This window comes from Gymnoscopelus microlampas (genome assembly GCF_963454915.1).
Source record: "Gymnoscopelus microlampas genome assembly, chromosome: 19".
NCBI classification, from domain to species: domain Eukaryota; kingdom Metazoa; phylum Chordata; class Actinopteri; order Myctophiformes; family Myctophidae; genus Gymnoscopelus; species Gymnoscopelus microlampas.
The window spans coordinates 38,609,717-38,635,103 of record NC_139956.1 but is presented as its reverse complement, the minus strand read 5'-3'; the positions used below and the strand labels follow the sequence as shown (position 1 = coordinate 38,635,103).

The following is a 25,387-nucleotide window of genomic DNA, read 5'->3' as shown; positions in this document are numbered from 1 at the left end:
AATTTAGCAAAACACATTTTTGGAACAAAATGCCTCAAATCATGAATTCAGTGTCCGATTGCCGTGAAAGGCCTAAGAAGAAATGGCACCCTTTTCACATTGGCCTATTATAGCGCCACCAGGAGGCCACAATGACCTACCTGACCTGGAGACCTGTGCTCAGAGGAGCACTTTTTCTAGTTAAGACTATAATATTGGGGGGGGTAAGGTATACATTAAATCAATAATAATAATGTTGAGGCTTCGCGTTTTGGCCTATCCACAAGTTTCCTAGGGCGTTGTGGGCATCACTTCCTGTTGATTTGATCCCTGATACCTGATCTAATTGACAGGAAGTGATGCCCAGAAAGCCCTAGGAAACGTGTGGATAACTCTTGAACTGTGGGTCGTGCATATTTTTTTCCCCTGGATTCCGTGGTCATTTGTGAAGAACATTCTACTCTATTGGTTGCACTGAGTGAAGAAGACCCACCCACTTTCACCCAATAGCATTAGATTATTTTCAACCGGAAATCCAAGAAGGTGGATTTTAATTGGCTGAACTACAGGTTTCAAAATGGGTCTGTAAACCAATGGGTACCCTTAGTCCATATTGTTTACAGTCTATGGTTGTAACAAGAGCAATGGAAATGGAAACAGAACAAATGAATAAAAAAATAATGGATGAAACACTATGGAAAAGTATTAATAGTAATAATTATGTATTTCACAGTTGGATTCAAAGCACTGGATGTCTGAAATACAGTGAAATGCCCCTATGATCGTAACAAAGCTGGAACAAATCCCATCAAAGGCATACAAAATGACTTAAATTAATAAATAAAAACGGAATCCATATTTTGGGTCAAAATAGATACGTTTTGTGACTGTAAGCCAAATAAATAACTAATCAAACAAAACAAAAAATCTTTCACTCATGTTGTCCCTGGTGAGGTCCCCCCCCACTGGTTTAGTAAAAGTCGCTGTCCTCATCATCATCTATGGCTTGTAGGTGATCTTCCTTCTCTTCCTTCTCTTCCTTCTCTTCCTCCTCTTCTTCTTCCTCATCTTCCTCTTCAAGTGTCTCCTCTGCTTTTTGGGTGTCTTTCTGCTGGTGAAACTCCCAGTAGATCCCAGTCAGAGCTCTAGCTGCCTCCAGAGACACCTTCAGCTGTCCAATCACCTCACTCTCCTCATCCACGCTCAAAACTACAGAAGGAAAGCAAACAAACGTAAAGATGAGCTCATATGTTTAGACCAGTGGTTCTAAAACCGCAATAACTCTTGAGAGTGTAAAAATGGAACCAAATGGACCCTAAACTCTAAGAGTTAGAGAAACCCCCTCAAGGAACCCTGAGGGTCCCTGGACCCCCACTTTGAGAACCAGTTTAGACTAGCCATACATCTAAATTGTTTATCAATAATCGATCATTTTTTATAGAATAATCAGTACATAATCAATGCCTATTTTGTCATTATAGGCCCAAAAAAATACAATAAAATTTAAAAAATACTTTACAAAAGCTCACAACACGTCACAATCCTTCTCAATTACTCGAATAGTTTAGTGGTAGAATGATCACTAAGAAATGAGTTGCAGCCCAGAATATTTCAGTTTTGTGTTTGACCTCTTACATTTTCTAGACTTAGTAAACTGGACCCGAGTGGCCAAAAATAGCCACGCTGCAATTTTTGTCTAATGTTTCCCCGAGAACATAAGCTGGGCCTCAAGTGGCTAAGACACGTACTGTCAATCTGGCGTTCGCTGACATCATTTCCTGTGAGTAACAACTCCTGCAGGTCCAGGAAAGAGTGTCCCACGTCCACACACTCCTCTTCCTCATCCTCATCCATCGGCTCACTGACCACTGTGAACTTTAACCTGTGGCCACGCACACGCACACACACACACACACACACACACACACACACACACACACACACACACACACACACACACACACACACACACACACGCACACACAGATGCATGTTATCTACTTACAGTATGTGAAATAGCAAAAATAGCTAATCTACAAGCTCACAACGCGTTGCAATGCTGACAGTCACAATTCTGACAGTCACAATTCTGTGTATGTGCTGTGCATATTTTCATTGACAAATATGTATTTGTATGATATATGCACTAAGTACTGTATGTACAGTATGGGATGTGTGCATGTCAATTACCTGCCCTGGCTGGGGTCAGTGCCCTCCAGCATGGTATAGAGGTACTGTCTGAGCGGAGCCGCCTCTGTCCCGTCCACATAGATCACTGAAAGGACACACAGAGCATGGCAAGGGGCTTTGAAATAGTTATCAAATAAATGGTAAATGTCTGTCACATCAAAGCGCTTTACAATGTGCATTTCATTCACCCATCGACACAAAGTCAGGAGGAGACGGGGATCGGACCGGGAACCGTATGATTCTCAAGTGGCCACTCTACTTCCTGAGCCACTGCATGCTGTACTTGCATGCGTGGCCACTGGTATGTGTCTGCGTCCGTGTGATAAACTAACCTTAATACTGTACTGCTCATCTAAAAGGGAATCTCCTATACACCCGGCTTTGAACCCCTCCCACTAACAAGAAACCCAATCCCGGACAAGCCCCCAATATACTGTATAACCGGCCTGGAACCCCGTTTCCCATATCGTCACTGTCGGGTGGAAAGCTTGCATGTCCAAAACCATTACCTTTTAGGAAATGGAAAAAATAAGGTGTGTTCCAATGAAACCAATGTAGTTATTATTTACTCACTCACTCTTGTTAATACTTTGTATTGGTTAATTATGTACAAAACCCACAGACACAGATTAGCTATTTTTGCTACTTTTGTGTGACACTAGTACGATGAAGTAGGGCATTCATTTAAGAAAAAACATTGAAATATGGAACCAAACTTTTACAGCTCAGCCAAAGGGGAGTCCGTCCTCTGCCAAGGGAGATATTAGGCTACACCAGTGGTTCTCAAACTTTTTCATATCAAGGACCCCCAAATTGATTGAATGTATTTAGCCGTTGACCACCATCTGAAAAATAGTTTGCGAGGGACCTCCAGAAGCAAAGATTTTAGTTAAAAAATTTCACTTAGTTAAAATACATATTCAAAGATTTGCACACATTTTCACGATTTTTCAAAAATAGCAGATCTACAAGCTCATAGCGCGGCACTCGGTGCCGTGCTATGAGCTTGTACAGTATATCTGCTATTTTTGAACAGCCAAAGTATAAAATATGGTTAAAGTGGTTAAAAATGTAATGATTGTGACGCTTCATTAACACATTTTGCTGGGGACCCCTGGTACCCCTGCAAGGACCCCTGGGGGTCCCCGGACCCCACTTTGAGAACCAATGGGCTACACACCTCTTGTGAAGTTGTAGTGAATCTCCTCTCCATCCTCCGGTTTCCGGAGGGACATGGGCGTTTCCGTAGTCTCCATGGGAACGCCCAGGAGGCGGTACTCCACGAACACGCGCTGCACCGATTTGTCCAGGGCCACGTGGGAGGAGGGGCCGAACGTCAGCGAGAGAATCTCCACCCTCAGCTTGTCTCCCTGCAACGCCAAAGAAAATTAACCCGGATTCATGTCATCGTCAAATGCAGGGCTGTGACGCGAGTTGGCCGTCGGTCTGAGGTAACAAAATGTCTTAGGCAACACAGATCCAGAATGTTCAAATGTTTACAAAAATTGCGAAAACAGCTGATCTAACGTGATGTAAATGCATTGTGGAACATCAGATCAGCAGTTTTCACATTTTGTGTAATAGTGGGGAGATCTCTCTTTTGGATCTCGAGCTGAAAATGTTTCGGGAACCGCCTGTTCCGTTTACTGTACATCCATATCTGTGCTGATATGAGATCAGAATTCCAAGTCCTTAGTGACTACAATTTAGACATTTAGCAGATGCTCTTATCCAGAGTGACTTACAAAAAGCAAGGTAATCACATACAAAGGATGCAGAGAGACAGTGTGGTGCCTCAGAAAACTAGGATCACATTTAAACCAAGAAGCTAGCATCAATCTAAACAAATATATGGAAATCTGTACATTGAAAGCAGGTAAACAATGAGCCTAGCATATTTTTTTTCTTAAATTTTTATTACACAAAGGTTGTCCATGACTTACCTTTCTGAATGCTGGTTTGGTTGGAATAATGATGATGTCACTTTGTGAAGAAGATGAACTGGTGGATCCTGAGGTTTCACTGTCTGCTGCAGCTGCTGGTGGAGGAATCCAGTCAACATATTGTTTTTCTTATAGTTAACTCATTGAGTGCCAGATTCTTTTTTTTTTAAACGTTTGGCAATTCTGGCACTCAATTGTACTACCTATGAGTATGTAAAAGAACAAAAACGAATAAACAAAAAATATTTCTATATTATTTTGTCCCAGTGCCAGAGTTTTTTTCACAGAAAACAAAAAGTGCTTAGGAAGCGAGATACAGCCTTTTTCAGTTCTAAGTTAAACAAGGAGTGGATGGAGCTTTTTTTTTTTACTATTTTTTCAAAAACACGTCATTGGCACGTTGAGCCATAGCGGTAAAAACATATGAAACACGTTAATGGCACTCAATGAGTTAAGTGTATTGAGACACTTGTGTGATATTACACTTAAGATAACATTGAACTTGACCACATTGAAACACATCCCTGGAGTTATGCTTCTATGTGCAAAGACAGTGCATGTCAAACATCCCAGTAAAAACTGCATATGATACGCTACATGAATGTACCGTATCTAGGGCCATGTTCAGACTGGCAGCCCCAAATCATATTTTTGGCCTGTGCAGAATGGAATCAGATTGTTTTTTATCAAGTCTGAACAGCAAGCAAACACATGGAAATATTTTTGCTTATCAGATTTGAACCACACATCTAAGGGGGTTGACATGCAATTCAGCAGATCTATAAATTAACGAGACACACTGCAAGCTTGTAGATCTGCTATTTTCAAAAAATCTTGCAAGAATGTGAAACATTTGGGATAATTTTGGCAAAAAAAATGAAATCTTGGGAACGGAATCTTTTCAGATGGGGGTCAGCGACCAAAGACGTATTAATGTGTTGTCAATTGTCATTGACATGAAAAGGTTTTAGAACCACTGGTGTAAAGATCAGATTTGAGAAACAGAAAGGATTTGCCTGCAGTCTGAACAAAGCCTAGGATTGTGAGAGGGGTTGATACTTTTCTTTGTATGTATGTGAATGTAAGGCTTTACCACTATGACGTCCATCCTGCTCTTCATCCATAGACACCTGTTCCAGAGAGAGAACATACACAAGTCTGTTTTCTACATTTTCAACCCGTTTCCTTTATGAATTATTTAATATCAAAGCTGCAATCCATAAATGTCATGTCATTCTCTGGATTCAAACCCAGGTATAGTGCACTACGCATGTACTATGTTCAGTGGTGGAAAGTAACTAAGTACATTTACTTAAGTACTGTACTTAAGTACAATTTTGAGGTATTTGTACTTTAATTGAGTATGTCCAATTTCCAATACTTTTACTTCTACTCCACTACATCTCAGAGGCAAATATTGTACTTTTACTCCACTACATTTATTTGAAAACTTTAGTTACTAGTTACTTTTCAGATGTAAATTATGATATAATGAAACATACCTTAACCACTTTAACCCTATTTTATACTGTACCTAGGCTATTTGAAAATAGCCGATCTACAAGCTCACAACGCGTCGCATCGCGACGCGTTGTGAGCTTGTAGATCTGCTATTTTCAAATATTTAGTACTTTTACTTTTGGTACTTTAAAGGACAACTTTGGTTTTTTACAACCAATGTTTATGTTTTAGATTGTAATTAAAGTAAATAAAAGATGAGTGTTAAATTTTTTTTTTTTACTGCTTTCTATAGTTTTAGCAATTTTCACAATCTTTTTTTACAGTGTTTTCACAGTGGGCGGGGGCATTCTGTCCGGTGGCTAAATATGTATTTTTTTAACACATTAACCCAGCGTTTTCTTTATTATTATTTACAATAGCTCTTCTAGCCCCCAATAACTCACATCTGGCCATCTCAGACAGCCGGACCTTTTTTATTGTGTAAAAAAGTCATATTTAGCCACCGGACAGAATGCCCCCGCCCACTGTAAAAAATATTGTAAAAAATGCTAAAACTATAGAAAGCAGTAAATGAAAAAAAAATTACACTCATCATTTATTTACTTTAATTACAAGCTAAAATATAAACCTTGGTTGTAAAAAACCAAAGTTGTCCTTTAAGTACATTTTGATGCCAATACTTTTGTACTTTTTAAAATTTTAATTCTGGACTTTTACTTGTAACAGAGTACTTTTATATTGCAGTATTGGTACTTTTACTTAAGTAAATAATTGTAGTACTTTTTCCACCACTGAGTTATGAGCTTCAGGCAGTAGTTATTAGCATAATCTACCGTACAGATTGGTTAAAATAACATTTTATTCATTTAAATCAGTTCTGGATTGAAGCTTTATCTACAGGTGTTATTGTCACCAGTGTGTTTTTTTTTTGTGTTTCTTCGGAACAGGCCTTGCTACAACATATTTTTTGCGAACCTCACACAAATCGGTACCCATTATCTCTAAAATCATGTGATCAAGATGTATCAGTCAGATTTGTCATATTCTTGACAAATATTTGTCATAAATGCCTGCCAAAGTTTACAGGACCTGGGAAGGCAACCCGGCCTAAACTCTAAAATGATAAAGTTCCTACCTGACTCCGGACATCGCTGACAGAGCTCCTGTTAGACCGCGTAGATGCAGTGCGGGACAGGGATCGCTGGGTGCCACGCAACCGTCTGGGAGTGCCTTTCTCTGGAGATCTATACGTTACAGTACATTACAGTAAATTAGGTATGTAAAAATGGAAAGTCATGAATGAGTAGTAATTTAACCCATTGAGACCTGAAGCCGATTCTACATGTCTCCTAAATCTCAACAGTTTTCTGAAAACGTATGTTTCTATATCAGTGGTGCTCAATCTTTTTCATGCCAAGAACCCCCAAAATTATATGTATTTGGCCGCGGACCCCCATCAAAATATGTTGTTCCAGGGACCCCCCCAGAAGCAAAGATTTGAGTTAAAAATGTTTGCTTTAAAAATATATATATATTCAAAGATTTTCACGATTTTTCAAAAATAGCAGATCTACAAGCTCATAGCGCGGCACTCGGTGCCGCGCTATGAGCTTGTATATCTGCTATTTTTGAATAGCCCAATGTGTAAAATAATGCTTTTTTAGCTTTTTAGACGGGGGTCAGGTGACAGAGGTCAGATGCTAGCGATTGACCAAGACCTGGCTACCATGCAAACATATCTTGATCATTCGTTTTCATATTTGTGTCACTTAGGTCTGTTTTCTTGACAACAATGCTAAGAATGTAATCTATATAGTATGCGTTTTAGGCAGATGCTAGGTTTCTTGGTTTACCTGGGATCCTAGTTTCGTGAGGCACTACACTGTCTCTCTGCATTCTATATGTATGTGATTATCTTCCTTATTGTAAGGTGCTAAATGACTAAATTGTAATTGTGACAGGGGTCAGGTGACCTTTTCGGGGACCTTTTCGGTGTGGCCGGTGATTTCAAAGAGATGGTTTGCTCTGGGTCCTCTTGCGGTCTTCTGACTTTGATGGGTGGAGGTCGAGGCTTGCCCTACACATACATACATACATTGACGTATGTTAACATAAGTATACTGAAAACACGTAATCAGCAATTAATATTTTGCATTTTTGAGTGCCAAAAAATACAACTCCAATGTACGGTACCTGAGCTTTTGTCTCTTTATGTACTGGTGTGGTATCTCTCGACTCGATTATTTGTTTCTGTAGTGAAGGGACAGAACAACAAATGTCCAATGATGACTACCTGGATGGGAGGCTTAACCACTTATATTGTACTATACAGAATACATATACTTATGTATGACGAATAGCGAATTATGAATTGTACTTTAAAGAGTGGAATGATTTGTTTTAATGTATCATTGACTGTGCAATGATCACTAGCCAACATTGATTCAATAGGCTCTATGCACAGCAGCCATATTGGGAATGAATTGGGCCCCTTCTGTACTTCCTTCACAGGTGTTACCAATGATACTAATTAAGGCTCTGTTCCATTTAGTGTGGCGTAGTGGTTGTCTTATTTTCAAGGACCGCCATAACTCTGAGAGTTACACACCCACCATAAGGGGCCATTTGGGAACCAAAATGGAGTGTTTCTAGTGAGCCAACATGCACAATATCAGCACCTTAACCAGAATGGAACAGAGCCTTAGTGTCATTGGTAACACCTGTGAAGGAAGTAAGAAGAAGCCCAATTTCTTTACAATATGGCTGCTGTGCATAGAGCCTATTATCCAGGTAAGTTCAGTAAAAATGTTATGACTTTGGAGAAAATGGGAAAAGTGAAATCTAAAAATAAAGCTGTTTACTGGACTTTTTTTGTAGCTCGCCACAGCATGAAAGACATTGTGATACCACATGCACGAATGAAAGAACCTCACCTTTAATCTGGGTTTGGCTATGGGTCTTAGTGTCTCCTCAGTCTCCTCTCTCCTCTTCACATCCCTCCTTTGAGTTTCTGTCCGTCTCTCCCCTCTGTGCGTCTCTGTCCGTCCTGAGGCGCCCTCTGGTGCTTGGAAAGGGTACCTCCATTTTATGAGCATTCGTAGCATGCCCTGTGGTGCTCCACCTGCGTCTCTAAGCACGTAATCACCTAGCAGGACACAACACATGATTTTTTTTACATATTCTGAAAAGTAAGGGTTTTGGACTTACAAAGTTTCCACCGACAGCGGCAATATCACTTTAGTAGTCCTTGACATCATACAACAGTGTTTGAGAAAAACTGGTGTAAAATCTGTTTTTATGTAGTAAATCATGATTAATTTCCTGGCTTGCACTGTTTACTTCTGTCTGCCGAGAGAAAACGTTGTCACTGTACGTTACGTTTTTAATCCCCAAAAACACAAAAACATAGCATGTGAACAGGGCTGTAGATGCAGACCATGTGGAGTCAATCCTCAATGTTGTAGCCTACTAACACACCCTAAAACCTAAACTTAATCCTAACCTTATCCTCAAAAAAAACTATGTCTAAACCTAACCCTAACCTGAAACTCACAAAAAACAATGCCTAAACCTAACCCTAAACCTAAACATTGAAATGTAGCATACCTAAAATGTTAACTTTTTGGGGTTCAGAAACGTTGATGTTAAACGCTTCTGCAGAAATGTAAAGTGACAACGTTTCCTCTGGCGATTGGGTTGCTTCGGCCTCGCCTGGCCGCACTGTGGGAAAAGACAAGTCCCTCTCTTCTGTCTCTCACCTCTGATCTCCTTGCCTGTAGCCAGGGATATGAGGGGGACAGGAGTCTTGGCCAGGTATGCTGGTGGTGTCTGGTCATCGCTGTCATCAAACAGATACACCCACAGACTGCCACTCCTAGACAAGCAACATTGTAAGTTTCTGCATTTTCAAAAAGTCACATTTTCAGGACACAGGGATATCTGACATGTACAAATGTTAAGTTATGCTTTGGATTGGTGACAGCTCAAGTGAACAACAAGGAATCAAGCCACTGCAAGAAGTCCACATGCTTTTAACCACTTAAGCCCTATATAATTTGGGGCTGCAACTACAAATATATATTTTTGGCTATTATTCTATTGATTACTTTTTCGATTAATTTAAAAAAACAAACACAAACACATTGAAACACATGTTTTTTTTAGAATGTGTTGATCTTTATATCAATCAATCAACATGATATAATTATAATAATATAATAAAAATAATAATTATAATCAACTAAATATATCAGACTAATTAACCACTTGAGCCCTATTTTATAAACAAAAGTGTTGCACAAAAATAGTTTTTATAAATATATATTTCTAAATCTGGCTTTTTTTTGCCATCCCCTACCTTTTCTGAAATGATGCCTGTGCCAACTTAACCACTTGAACATTAGCCAGAAATAGCCGATTTACAAACTCACAACACGTTGCGTTGTGGTTTGGTGTAGACAGAAGAAAGCTGTCCAAGTGCAGAGACAACTTTACTAAGTCTAGAGGGTTTAATGGTCAACGGCATGAGGAAGATGCAAGGCTCAAATGCAATCGTTTTTCTATTAATTTCCTTCCACAGAGCATGACAGATGACTTAAACTGCTTGACATGCAGTCACCCATGATGCACCCATGCAAAACACACACACACACACACACGCGCACGCGCACGCGCACACGCACACACACACACACACAAAATAAGAAAAAACGACACACACCTCAGGTACTCCAGGACGTCGGCGGTCACCGCCAGCGGGTAGGTGGTGCCGTCGTTGAAGAGCGGGTCGGCGGTGCACTGCACGGTCGGGGAGACGTGCGGCGGCAGGTCGTAGAAGCGGTACGTCAGGTAGGCGTCGGGCAGCAGGCCGGGCCAGCGGGCGCTCAGGCCCACGCAGCGCTCCAGCACCACCAGCAGCTCGTTGGGGATGCCGCCGCCGAAGTCAAACTGTTCCCTGACCTGTGTGGGTGACGACATGCAGTACAGTGGTGAGAAAAAGTACTCACAGTTTTTTTTACTTAAGTAAAAGTATCAAAACCGCAATGTAGAAATACTACCGTTACAAGTCAAAGTCCGGGATTCTAAATTAAAGTACCAAAAGTAAAAGTGCTCATTATGCAGAATGTCCCATTTCACAAGTTTTCAAATGTATAAAATGTATAAATATCTTCTGAAAATAGCAGATCTACAAGCTCACAATGCGTCGGATCGCAACCAATTGTGAGCTTGTAGATCGGCTATTTTCAAATGGCCAAAATGTATATAGGGCTGAAGTGGTTAATGTATGTTTTGTAATAATAATCAAAATCTACAAAGTAACTAGTAACTAAAGTTTTCAAATAAGTGTAGTGGAGTAAAAGTACAACATTTGCCTCTGAGATGTGGAGTAAAAGTAAAAGTACTGGAAATTGGAAATACTCCAGTAAAGTAAAAATACCTCAAAATTGTACAGTACTTGAGTAAATGTACTTTGCCACTTTACACCACTGCATATGATGCAGTACAGTATGAAACCTTTTGTGCGAAAGGCACACCAAAGGCCACGTACAAATCTATTTAATTAGCATTCTATAGTTGGCTTCCAGATAAAAAATCAAATCATGTGGATCTCAGGATTGGTTTATGAGATTAGCCGCGGACAGACAGGGACTGATGGACAGACGAATGGACGGACGGACAGACAGACAGAGAGACAGACAGACAGACAGACAGACAGACAGACAGACGGACATACAAATAGTCAGACGGACACAGAAAGGTACACACAAATATGTGGGACAGTACAGTATGGACAAGCACTATAGGCTCTATGCACAGCAGTCATATTATCACTTCCTTCCCAGGTGTTACCAATGATACTAATGAAGGCTCCGTTCCATTTAGTCTAGCACAGTGGTTTCCACGACCCCCATAACTCTGAGAGTGTACACATCTGTAAGGGGCCATTTGGAAGCCCTTGAGGGTCCCTGGACCCCAACTGTAGACCCACTGGTGTAACAGAGTGTTTCCGGTGAGCCAACATGCACAATATCAGCACCCTGACTCTGTTTGATCAGAATGGAACAGAGCCCCATTAGTATCATTGGTAACACCTGTGAATGTCTTCATAATAGCTGCTGTGAATAGAGCCTATTCTAGATGGCTCGCTGTTCAAATGTTAGCTAAAAACAAGCCCCTGATCTGAGAGACACGGTATACATATTTACCTCGTGCGTGCTGTCCTGCCAGCCTACACACTGCTGTACAGGAGTCCTCTGCGTTGCAGCCCGTCTGTCTATCATTCTGTCAGGTCCTCTTTCTACCAGCATGTCAATGGCTTCTGCCGGAGGGTACAGACGCACCCAGAAATCTACAACGCCAACGATGTCTCCCTCAGAGCCTTTGAGACAGAAAGAGAATGACTTTCGTCATTTTTCATTTTCTTTTTTTACTATGAGTAAAAAGTTCTGTAAAACATACATTAAAAGGGATAGTTCACCCCCCAAAAAAATAATATGATGACCGGCAGCGGTTCCAGTAGGAGACAGAAAGAGTGACTTGTCGATAGAAAAAAAGTAATATTTTTGGGGGTGAACTATCCCTTTAACCAATTAAGCCCTATTTTATACTTCATCTATTTGAAAATAGGCGTCTGCAACGTGTTGTCAGCTTGTAGATCTGCTATTTTTTAAAGATTTCGACAAAATTTGAACAATTTTGACGGCATAATGATGAGTATTTTTACTTTTGTTACTTTAAGTATACAGTATTTTCAAGTAAAATATTTAATAAAGGACAGAGTATTTATATATTGTGGTATTGCTATTTTTACTTCAGTAATAAATATCCCACCACTTCCTTGACATCATCGTCACCTTTACCTGCGACGTTGACACATCCACTGACGCGTTCCCCTCGTCTCTCCATGGCGCCTATCAGGGACATCTGACCACTCCCGCGGGTCACGAACCGGACCCCTCCGGTGGCCTGGTGGAGCTCCACCCTCACCCTGGCCCCCTGGCCCCCCAGCCTGCCCAGGTCGCGGGCACACAGGGCGTAGCGGGACGTGAAGCCGTAGTTGGGCTGACTGCCCGACACCAGAGGGGTGGAGTGCACCTCGAAGTCCAGGAGGCCGTAGGTGCAGAAGGTCATGATCTCTTCGCCTCGGTCCGTCCCCGCCGGAACGACGGCCACGGTCCTGAGCCCCTCGGGGGTGAAGGTGGCACCCTGGAGGAACAAAACAGAAACAAATGGATCAAAGAGGTTTATGATCCTAAGAAGAAAGCTGTTTACTGGTTGCTTGGGTGGTGTTTTAGATCAATGACTTTCAACGTGGGGTCCGGGGACCACCAGGGGCACAAATGGATGCTTACGGGTCTGTTAATTCAACTCGGAGGGTGTACAAATGGAACCAAATGGTTCCATTTATACACTCGCCGAGTTAAATTAACACAGAGGTTTTTGCAGTGTACTGTATATTGGGCTCCAGAGATGAAAACTAAACTAAACAAAGGGTATTAAATGGGCGGTAGAGTTCTCAAATTCTGCCCGAAAAACAAATTGGCGAAATTGGCCATTTTCAAGATGTTTTGGCCATTACCTCAGGAACGGAAGGTCCAGTCTGCTGAGTTCAAAGCTTTTAGGACATTAAGCACATAATGACACATTTTTGTGTTTTTCGGGTTTTCAGGCCTAAAAGTATGGTAATTGTTCTGGCCGGGCCGAGCCTCGGGCCGGCCCAGTAGGGCCCAGTTAAGGCCGGGCCTTCATTTTTAGGCCCGTTGAGAACTCTAATGGGCGGGGGAGGGGAGGGGGGGGGGCTCCGTCGCCTAATGTCTATCAAACTGGGTGTCCTTGAAATGGAAAAGGTCGAGAATTTATGTTTTAGATAGATTGCTTGGGTGTTTTTTAAGAATGGAATGCTTGGGTGGTGTTTTAGAATGGGTCTGGGTGGTGTGTAAGCATATGTGGATGGATCTTCAGCGCCACCTTGAGGTGAATCTCCAACAAAGCCTCTCCGGCCCTCAGCTGCGAGAAAGGGGCGTCGTCCTCGACGGGTTGCACCACTTCCTGCTCCGCCCCCGGCCAGGTGTACTGGACCGGCATGGTCCGTTTGTAGTGGGCGGGGCTGTAGGCCATGTCTTTCAGCTGGGCTTTTGAGGAGAACAAGAAGAAAACAAATTAAACATTAATTAATCAAAATCAGTGGAATATACAGGTTCTTGATTGATTGATTGAATACTTTATTAACAGTACATGTAGTACAGTCAAAGGTTATGCTAAAAGGATAACACAAAAAGCCCCAGGGACTTGTTTCCATTGTGGTCCATTGTACTCAATTCATCAGTATACATAATACCTACAATACAAAACACTACAAGAAACATTGGAATAAAGCTCAGTAGAATCACAAGGTATATTCACAGGGAAAGGAGGAGGAAAGGAGGGGGTCGGAGGATTCTATTCTATACCAAGGTGTTCAAGGAGTTCAACTATATTTTAAGTTGAGTTGAGTTCTGGGATATTACGTGTGGGTGTGTTTCATACCTTGCAAAGTGTTGATCTGGAGAATCCTTTTCGCAAGGAGCTTGTCCTTCTCTGCCAACCTTCTCCTGCTCTCCTCCTTCTCTATCTCTACTCTCTGGTTCACAACGTTTATCTCTTCCTTGGGGAGAAATGAGGAGGAAACACGCACGCCCACGCCCACGCACACACACACACACACACACACACACACACACACACACACACACACACACACACACGCGTTTGTAAGCACGTGCATGTACATAGTCGCCCAAATTGACACTTATTAGGACCCCCATTTGAAAATATATGCCAGGGACCCCCATAAGAGAAGATTTTTACGGCTCTAGCAGTCTCAACCATTTCAATTTCAAGGACCCCCAGTTTGACGTGCATTAGGCTACGGACCCCCATTTAATGGCATTTCTATCTCTGGGACCCGTAGCTTATATTGTAAAATCAATGTTAATTTAACTCTGAGAGTGTACAAATGGAACCAAATGGACCCGCTATGGTTTACAAATGGAACCATCTGGTTCCATTTGTACACTCTCAGAGTTACAGACCCATAAGGGTCCATTTGGTTCCTAATTATCCATCATTTAGCTGGGGACCCCCTGGAACTCCCTCAAGGACCCCTGCTTTGAGAACCACGGCACTACAGTATATATTCAACCATACAGTATATAACTACTGTATATCCACCACTGCCCTCTGTTGGTACCTGCAGGTCGTTGTTGATGCGGTGCTGCAGCAGCAGCAGCTCTCTGGTCTTGGTCAGTTCCAGCGAGGTCTCGGCGAGCGACGCCTCCAGGTCGGCCACGCACAGCTCCTCCTCCGCCTTCCCGTCGTCCCTGAGGAAACGCAGCGCCTCCTTGCTCTCCTGCTGCATCCTGAACACCTGGGGGTTGAAAATAACTGTTGGCCAAATGGTCTGTTTGCTCTGTTGGTCGGTGGGACGCGCTCATGGGGAAAGGGAAAGAGGAATACTTTCTGGGCCCCCGGGGGAGGGGGAATTGCTTTTACAGCTTCACCCAGCTGATGGTTTCTGTGATGGTGATCTCATGATGAGCGTATAGGAGGGGGCTGTTAAGACCTAAAGATGTAGTAAGTGTTTTAGTTTTTTTTGTTAAAATAAGTGTTAAATAGCTCTATATTCTGATAGAAATCAGTGCTATAGTGTCTGGTCAGTAACAGACGTCTCGATCCCTGTATCTCCAGCTCGTTAGTAAACAGAAAATGCGTTTTCAGGTCAGGATACCAATTGTATCCAATCAGGGGAGAGAACTCACACAGGATACAGCATAAACAAGTGACATTGGAAGTGATGACGCAAAGAAGTGAGCAGGGAGACCCTTGTTATTGAACAAACACTCTATAGCAATGATTACAATCAGACTATGGAGCGTTAACTTTTTGTTGTTGTAAAACGTAGTAGTAAGTAGCTGTTACTCTCTTCAAAAGAGCTACTTTGTGTGTACTTGAGAAGTTTTCAACAGAAGTTATCTATTACTTGAGTAACACTACTACTGCTGGAGTAGGATATTTTAGAAAAGTCATGAGCAATGTGATGACATTAGAAGGACATGACAGAGGGCCAACCTTGATCTGTAGAAGAGTTTCACTGAGCTCCTCGATGCTCATCTCAAACTCCTGAAAGACAAGACGACAGGGGGATGAGAAGGGCGTCAGAGAGGCAACAGCAACGGGATTAAAAAACAAAATGTGTGTGTACAAAACAGTGAAGTGTATATTTGATGACAAGGTGTGTGAGACCTCGGGGATGGAGTATTATCATTGCTGTCAGGCAAAAACCTTGTGTGTGACCGTTACTTTTCAGGAAATGTAAAAAGTGTAGTTTTTGCCAGGGACAAGGTCTTCTTAATACTTTTCATTGGCTAAATATTTATAAATCGACAGACTTACCCAACTTTACTTTGACTTAAAAAAGAAGACGATACTTTTATGGGCACTGAAGTAAGAGTAACCATAAAAAGTTGAAATATGGTTTCTGCCCGACAACAACAATATATAAAAGAGTATATTTGATGACAAGGTGTGTAAACCTTGGGAATGGAGTCTAGTCGGTCCTGCAGAGTGATGACCTGCTCTTTGTATTGGTAAAGCTCCTGCTCCAGATGTTCTCTCTTGTCTCTCGTCAACACAGACACCTCTGAGAGAAACGAAGCTGCGAAAAGGTAATAACAGCACAAAGTTGGCTGAAAGTTTGGAGCTAGTGCTCCAGGTATCCCGCACGGGAAGGGACACTACAGTACATCTTAACCACTAGCCTAAAAGAGGAATTCCCCTTGGCCAGGGGAGATTTTAGGCTTTTGGTAGATGCTCGGAGCCACTCTACAACACATATGCCTTGAGGGAACTGCAGCTGTTTGACGATTCCATACTACAGTAATACTCTACAGCAGTAATTCTCAAATGGGAGAATAAGGGTACTTCGGAAGTACTGTAATACAGGCGTTTTGTGAGAGGAAGTAGAACATTGAAACATTTATTGTTATGTTTAATGATAACATCTGATCTGAAAGTGTTTAACCAAATTAAATCAATCGAATAGAAAGCAATACTTACAAACACATCAACATCAAAACTGGACTTGGCGACTGTTTAAAACAAATACAGTATGCCCAGGAGGCACTAATCGCAACTCATTCACTCCATTTCATATTTGTTTCAAAGGCTACAATGTCACTTAGATAGCATGTTATGTAGACAGATGCCAGGTCATTGTTGACCTGGCATCCTATAGTGTGTATAGTTCAATGTAGGCTGATGATAGGTTCTTGGTTTACATAATGTACTGCAGTTATTATTAGATTATTGGTTTACTTATGTATTACTTTATTATTAGATTACTAGTTTTAAGCATTTGATTTGTATTTGTATTTGTATTATGTTTATTATGATGTTCTATGATATATTATCTTGTGTCCTTGCTTACTGTAAGTCGATCTGGATTAAGAGCGTACCTGCTAAATGCCTAAACTGTAAACTGTAATGTTATTCTTCAAAATGCTTAAATGGGAATATTTAGAAATCAGGGAAAGGTGGTACTGAAGCCATAAAAAAGGTTTATACCTCTATTTGGGTCTCTCTTTTCCTCCAATATCCCCTTCTCTTGTCTCTCTCTCAACCTTTCCATCTCCTCCTCCAGCCTGTGTCTCTCCTCCCTCTCTCCTCGCAGTATCTCCTCCAGCCTCTGGACGTTCCCTCTCTCCAGAGAGAGAGAAGGAGTCACCGCCGTCTTGTCCGCCTTCACCTTGTGATGAGTCTTGGCGGAAAAGGTACTGAGGAGCGGTGGTGGAAAAAGTACTCAAATTTAGCAGGCCTACTTAACACATGGGCTGCCAAAACCGTATATATACTGTTTTGCAAAAGGTGCAAAAAGTTACGCGGAGTGCCATAACCGTACCGGTACGGTTTTGGTGTCTTTTAGTTTTTTTCGTTTTTCTCCACACGGGAGGGGGTTGAGCAGCTCTGGGAGTACCCATTGTGATCCTGAGAAGGATCGGCCAGATAGATCACCGGAAACAAAAAACATGGCTCCCATCCGCTTCCTGTCTATTTCCTTCTTTAAAACGCCTATATCTCCGAATGTGTTTCCTGTGGGGAAAACCGGTCATGCGCGATGCGTCCCCCTCGCGAGTGAAATGTTATCGTTCCAGGCTGTAGCCAGGGTCATCACGCTACATGAATGGATGCTTTTTTTTACATGGATTTGCTCGTCGTGGAGTCTAGAGCTTTAAACAGCAAAGCGCAGTCAATGGGGAGAATGCTGGCACCCACGGTAAGTTGTAGAAATTGCAGTATTGTGAAATACTTCAGTTTTGGAACTCACCTGTCCAACAGGGCGTCATAGCTCTCTTTCAGGAGAGTCCTCTCTCCCTCCAGGTCTGATATCCTCTCCTTGAACTGAGAGGGGAAACAGATTTGCTTAGAAAGCCATTTCATTCAAGAGCCACTCCACTTAACACCATCGCCCACTTCTGGTCATATGTGATAAGTGCTTGCGATATGCTCTGCGTTTGTGTGTTTGTGTGTGTGTGTGTGTGTGTGTGTGTGTGTGTGTGTGTGTGTGTGTGTGTGTGTGTGTGTGTGTGTGTGTGTGTGTGTGTGTCTGTGTGTGTGTGTGTGTGTGTGTGTGTGTGTGTGTGTGTGTGTGTGTGTGTGTGTGTGTGTGTGTGTGTGTGTGCGCGCGTGCGCGCATGCTAGTTGTAATAAAGAGTGTTTACCTGCTCAAGTGATTTCAGAGACAGGTTAGCGGTGGTCAGTTTTGTCTCAAGGGACAAGGCTCTCTGCCTCTCGTTCTTCAGCTGAACACTGAGCTCCTCCAACTTCTCCAGCAGAGCTGCATGGGTCTCCTTCAATGACCGCTGGCTCTGGTGGTCCACACACACACACACACACACACGCACGCACGCACGCACACGCACACGCACACGCACGCGCACGCGCACGCACACGCACACGCACACGCACACGCACACGCACACACACACACACACACACACACACACACACACACAGAGAGAGAGGTGGGGAGAGAGAGAGAGAGAGAGAGAGAGAGAGAGAGAGAGAGAGAGAGAGAGATGCAATCGGTATGAGCTGCATTTAAAATGAGTATTTAATATATCGATCAGTGATTTGGTGCAGTAAATGTCCAAACATATGTATTAAAGATGTATTTTACCTCCTCTAACTGGTTCTCGTATGTCTGCAGATGAGGGGGATTAAGAGAGAAAGAACAGCAGAATGAAACACAGGTACTGTACATCGCGGGTCATTGACCTGCTACAACGTGATGTGCCAAGCAGGACACCAAGGTCAGCCGACCAGGGCCTATTAGTCATTGCTCGTACCAGATTAATAACTGAAGGTGACAGAGCCTTTCAGGCTGTAATGGCCTACCACAGGTGGATACTTATAAGAGCCACCTTAAAACACTACTGTTTAAACCAGTGGTTTTCAAACCTTTTCATGTCAAGGACCCCCAAAATGATTTTTGGCCGCGGACCCCCATCTCAAACTATTTTTGCTTAGAAGCAAAGATTTGAGTTACAAATGTTCGCTTTAAAAATATACGCATTCAAAGGTTTGCACAAATCTTCACGATTTTTCAAAAATAGCAGATCTACAAGCTCATAGCGCGGCACTCGGTGTAGCGCTATGAGCTTGTATATCTGCTATTTTTGAATAGCAGACCCCCTGGAACCCCCCCAAAGACCCCTGGGGGTCCCCGGACCCCACTTTGAGAACCAATGGTTTAAACAAGCCTTCTGCGGAATGTCCTTGATTTGATCCTCCATGCGTGTAATGTGTCTGCTGTTTAGTTTCCTGAGATTAATACAGTTTTAAATACAATGTAGGCTACTTACTTAAAGGTAGGGTAAGTGATATGTTTGGGTTAAAACAAAAAGTATTTTGTTAAAAGGTTAAAACACTATATTTTGATAGTAATCATTGCTATAGAGTGTTTGTTCAGTAACAGGAGTCTCCCTGTCTCCAGCTCTTTAATAAACAGAAAATACATTTTCTGGTAGGTGTCAAAATCTCAGCCAATCAGGAGAAAGTACCCATTTTTAAGCTTCATTTTTATAGTGTTCCAGTTCCAATTTTGCCTGCTCATTTCTTAGTGTCATCGCTATTTAACACTTATTTCAACCAAAGAAAATCACTTACCCTACCTTTAATTACAGACCTGGAAGCGTCTTGTTGAAAGGTATACTATCATATTAAAGTCCCAATAAGTGATATGATGCAAATTTAAAACAATCACCGAAAATAAACAACAACAACCTAACAGCAGTGGAGATGTTTTTAGCTCTGACATAGACAACAGGATGGTTTGTAAAAGTGCATTTGCTGTTTATAAGGCTGTAATAGGGATTGTTCACATTGGTAATGTTTGCAAACAGACCTCTAATTTGATTTATGATTATATGTTTTTGATGAGGGGGCAGGAAAGTTACCAAAAAAAACATATTATCCAAATGCACATCAATTTATTTTCAGAATGTATGTGACTAGGCTAATGTATTAACCCATTAAAACCGGGAAAGAAGTGTCATTTTCGATTTTAGCGTTAGCTATTCAACAAGAAATGACCAAAAGTCATAATAAAGCCGCATGCGGCAGGCTTTTCTTGCCCCAATCTGTTCATAGACCTGATTACTTGTTTTTTGGATTGCTTGTTTCTCTCGCCAAACCTGGCAACATAGCGTCACAGAATCTGCGACGCTAAACGCTCTAATGTTTTTTATATAAGTGGTGGCAACATTTTGTGACACCACACAGGTCTTCCCAACAATAGCTAAGATTGAAGTCAGTGTGAACATGGCCAAATAATAACTTAATAGCCAAACTAGGTCTAATGAAGCACGCTAGCATTTAGGCTAACCCTCCTGCCTGAGGCTCTCTCCCTCTCTCTCTCTCTCTCTCTGCTGCAAAGAAGGAGAGGCGGGTGCTGCAAAGGGCCGTCTCCCCATTGGCTTAAACGGGGGGAAGTGTGAAGGACAGCCAGGACAGCCAATGACAAATAGGTGTCAAAGGAGGAGAGGCGGGTGCTGCAAAGAGCCATCTCCCCATTGGCGGGAAGTGTGAAGGACAGCCAGGACAGCCAATGACACTTAGGTGTCACTCGGGTGTCGGACTAGGACTAGTGCTGTCTGTAGAGCCGCCAGCTTTCAGCATGCGGCTAAAAATAGCAGATATACAACATTGTTGAAAAATCTTGACAGTGTGAGAACTACTGATTCAGAAGGCATTTTAGAATCGGCCTCAGATCTTAACGGGATAATAAAAAAAAACTCTTGGAATGACTGACTGGTGGTGGTGAATGGATGAGTAAATGAATGGAGGTACACTCTGACCTTCTGCAGGTGGTTGAACTTCTCCTGTGCGACCCGCAGGGCGGCGCTCTTCTCTGACAGCTGCTTCTGCAGACGGATCACGTCTACATTCTCTTTGATGCTCATTCTGACAGGGAAGCGAGAGGTGCGAGAAGTCACTCAGTGTGTGGTATTGGTAACAGAATACTAATTACAGGTACAGTATATGTAATTGTAATAAGTAACCTAAAAATTAGGTCTGTTCTTTGGAATAGTCCTAAATGTAAATAGAATACAGCATTCAATTAAGCAATCCAATGATTACTAAGTTACCAGTTACATGCAGGTAATTAGAATTAGTCAAATGTAACTGGCTACAATTTTCCCTGTGCGTGTGTGTGTGCTGTGCTGTGTATGTGTTCAACCAGGGCCTTGTGCAGTCAATCTGTGTCACTAAGCTTACATAGTACATACACGTGCATTCAGTTATTCAGGCAAATCTCCTTTTCTAAAAACGTATAGTGATTGTTGTGGTGGTGATTTGATTGCAGCCACCTGTGCATGTCTGCCTGCTGTCTCCTCATGTCCTTCATGGCTCCCTCCATCTCTCTGTCTCTCTCTCTCAGGGTGTCTCGTAGGGCGGACAGCTCCAGCTCTGCCACCCTGCTCTGCTGGGTCTCCATCACACTGGCCCTGCTGGGAATATGGGTGGGACAGAGGCAGTGGTGAGGCCGCGGGTGGAGGACACAGGGCGGGGGAAAGGGTGGAGGTAGCAGAACGAAGGAATGGTTGAGGGTAAGTGCATGAGGAACGGAGGAGGCCGGGTTTGGGGGCAAGGGAGAAATGTGGGAGGGTGGGAAACAGAACAATGTCAGACATGGTGAAGATCCCATAGGGCACTGTTTACCAAACAGTGAGTCGGGACCCATGTTTGGGTCGCGGACCAATTTGGGTCGCGTGTAAATATCCCCTTTTTTCGTTTCGCACATAAAAAAAAGTTTAAAAAAAGTTTAAACAAAAGACAATCACAACTTTTCATGAATTAAAACAATTCCAACATTTTCCAAAAGTATTTCATAAATAAAATGAAAAAATCTAATAATTTCCATGAATACATTTAAAAAAGAGTATAAGAAGAAGTAGTGAAATTGCAGATCTACGAACCAAGTGTGCCAAAGACAGATCTGAGCACAGTGGCGAGAGAGAGGGAAAGCGCCAGAAAAGGAAACTTTGAATTCTTCTATTCTGGTCTAAACGTCAGTGTAGCATCCATACACAGTCACACACACATGCATGCAGAATGTGCTACTGTGCTTACAATCTCTCGTTGTCTCTTGTGTCTTCCAGTGCGGGGCCGTAACGGGGCGGGGCCGCCTGAGCCGCTCTCCTGACTCCACCCTCTCCGTCCAAACCCCGCCCTGACAGCAGAGACAGGAAGGATTGATTGATTGATTGAATACTTTATTAGACACACATATGTACAGGGCAGAAAAAAGACACCATTGTTTGTGTGGCCTTCATCAGAGCGTGATGAGGGCCACGCGCCGAAACGCGCCATATTAAAAGAAAATGTGAAAAAAGTCTTGCATCTTTTATTTTGGAGCGCCGCTTTCTTCTTTCCACCTTTGTGGAAATGATTTTCACTTGAGTTGTTCTGTCAGCCGAAGGCACCTGCTCCAGTTTTCAGAGCAGTTGTTGTCTAGGTATGCAGTGTTTCTGTACGCAGACACACACTTAACCCGTTCAATCTGGGAACGCATCTGTGTCATTTTAAGATTTCTTTGGCTATTTTTGAAAAACAATCGTGAAAATGTGTGTACATTTTTGAATATATACATCTTTAACTCAAATCTTTGCTTCTGGGGGGGTCCCTGGTACAAAATATTTTGAGATGGGAGTCCGCGGCCAAAAACATATCATTTTGGGAGGTCCTTGACATGAGAACCACTGATATTATAGCAACATAAGTTTTGTTTCAAAAAAATATTAGGATTTAGAAGACATTTGTAGAACCCCCCAGAAGCAAATATTTGAGTTTGCTTTAAAAAATCGCTTTAAAAAACATATGTATTCAAAGATTTGCAAAAACGCAAAAATAAAAAAATAGCATATCTACAAGCTTGTAGATCTGCTATGTTATAGTGTACTCTGAACCCCTAGGCCCTGCCACTGAGTACACACACCTTTATTGAACTTGTAGTGCGTGCGTGTCGCGCCCATGTCCATGATGTGCTGCCTGGCCAGTTGAAGTTTGTTCTGCAGCGCCCTCTTCTGGCCCTCCAGTTTGCTCACGCGGCCCTCCAGCTCCTGAATGGTGTCGTCCATGTCCGTCTCCCTGGCCGACGCCGTCCCGGGACGGGCCTGCTGCAGACGCATGAGCTTGGTGGACATCCTGGGGGACGGAGAGGAGTTCAGCGTATCGGAAGGTGGAGGGTAAAGTAACTAAGTACATTTACTCAAGTACTGTACTTTTCAAGTACAATTTTGAGGTACTTTTAGTAGTATTTCCAAATGTCTATACTTTTACTTCTACTCCACTATATATCTCAGAGTCAAATATTGCACTTTTACTCCACTACAATTATTTGAAAACTTTAGTTACTAGTTACTTTGTAGATATAAATTATTAGATTATAAAACTTTAGTTTTATGATTAACCGCTTTAGGCCTATTTTATACCTAGGCCATTTGAAAATAGCCGATCTACAAGCTCACAACGCGTCGCAATGCGACGCGTTGTGAGCTTGTAGATCTGCTATTCTCAAACAATAATAATACTTTTACTTTTGGTATTTTAAATACATTTTGATACCAATAATGCTGTACTTTTACTCAAGTTTGGAATTCCGGACTTTTACTTGTAACAGAGTACTTCTACATTGCGATCTTGATATGTTTACTTAAGTAAAACATTTGAGTACTTTTTCCACCACTGAAGCCCAATTCATGCATGCTCCAAACAACAGCCGACCTACAAACGTACAAAAGCTTGTACGCTATTCTCGGCCGTTCTTATAGTGCGCAACGTCATCGCACAGCAGAGCCTAAATTAGGTTTAAGAATAAAGCATGTGTTCACAGTACTTCCTGTTCCTCTTCTTTTAAAGAGTTTAACCTAGACATCTCCTTTAAACCATTGCCTCCAGTAAGTATGACTAAATCATTTGATTATATTTCTTTATCTAAATCTAGAATAAAATAAACAAAATAATTACACTCTTTAATCACATATGTCAGAGTGATTGTGTGTGTGTGTGTGTGTGTGTGTGTGTGTGTGTGTGTGTGTGTGTGTGTGTGTGTGTGTGTGTGTGTGTGTGTGTGTGTGTGTGTGTGTGTGTGTGTGTGTGTGTGTGGCTGTGAGCTATACCTGCGTATCTTCTGCTCCTGTGTGATTGTGTGCTGTCTCAGCACGCTGTTCTCCTCTATCAACCGGAGACACTGTTCCTCCAGATGCTCCCTGGGAACCTTGAAGAGACGTTGTGGGTCTGTGACAGAGAGAGAGAGCGAGAGAGCGAGAGAGAGAGAGAGAGAGAGAGAGAGAGAGAGAGAGAGAGAGAGAGAGAGAGAGAGAGAGAGAGAGAGAGAGAGAGAGAAAGAGAAAGAGAGAAGGTGATAGTGAGACAGAGAAAGAGCGACAGAGAGAAAGACCAACAGAGAGAAACAGTGACAGAGAAAGAGAGAGAGAGAGAAACAGACACACACACGCACGCACACGCGTGCACACACAGACAGACAGACAGACAGACAGACAGACAGACAGACAGACAGACAGACATATAGTGGAAGTTGTTCGAATGCATATTAAGGCGGGTTCTGCTTGGCCCTGTCATAGCAAGTGAATCTATGACTCATTTGAAATGAGTATGCTACAGTATGCAGTGTTTGTCCACTATACTGTCTCTAGACCATGTGATCTGCTGTGTTTCTTAGAGGTTGATATTGTACGTCTCAGCACTGATTCCAGTACACACTGGACATATATAGAAAAGTCAAGGAATTATATCAGGCAGTGTGAGAGCCATTTACACTGCAAGATATACAACGATATACTGTATTAGAAAACACAAAATCACACAGAAAACAAATCCCAGGACTCATTTCACACGTGTGTCCTTTTTGAAGTACCACAGCTGTAAGCAAACTATTTGAGCTATGAGCTATTTTTCCTAACGGGTTATGGTCACTGGTCATACCTTTCATCTTCATGATGTGAGACTTTTTCCAGGGCTTCACGTCACGCACAGAATCTGAGGAGCGGACAGGAAAGTCAGAAACTCGGCGTGGATGAGTTCAAAGACAAGCACACACACACTAAAAATAAATGTACACGCATAAAGGTGTGGGCACAACATTACACATGAACGCACAGAAACACACCTGTGACCGTTGGCATGAGTCCCCCCCTCATCAGTCCCACATCTCTGACAGGGAGGTCCCCGGCCGTCTCGTCCACCTCTATTGACAT

General features: G+C 42.4%; 1 protein-coding gene across 1 annotated transcript; it reads right to left on the bottom strand.

The window, feature by feature from the left end:
* Positions 1-949: 949 nt before the first annotated feature.
* On the bottom strand, positions 950-25,387 carry rpgrip1 (RPGR interacting protein 1; the record flags this gene model as incomplete). The annotated part of the gene is made up of 29 exons (XM_084042388.1): positions 950-1,188; positions 1,728-1,861; positions 2,170-2,254; positions 3,350-3,539; positions 4,113-4,207; positions 5,206-5,242; positions 6,709-6,817; positions 7,547-7,650; positions 8,507-8,718; positions 9,332-9,447; positions 10,294-10,532; positions 11,780-11,952; positions 12,434-12,779; positions 13,542-13,705; positions 14,100-14,217; positions 14,803-14,979; positions 15,681-15,731; positions 16,145-16,249; positions 17,335-17,383; positions 17,935-18,008; positions 18,329-18,475; positions 18,787-18,810; positions 20,966-21,071; positions 21,479-21,616; positions 22,242-22,341; positions 23,107-23,315; positions 24,290-24,407; positions 25,116-25,169; positions 25,300-25,387. 29 exons carry the CDS (start codon positions 25,385-25,387, stop codon positions 950-952), a joined length of 3,801 nt encoding a protein of 1,266 aa, XP_083898514.1.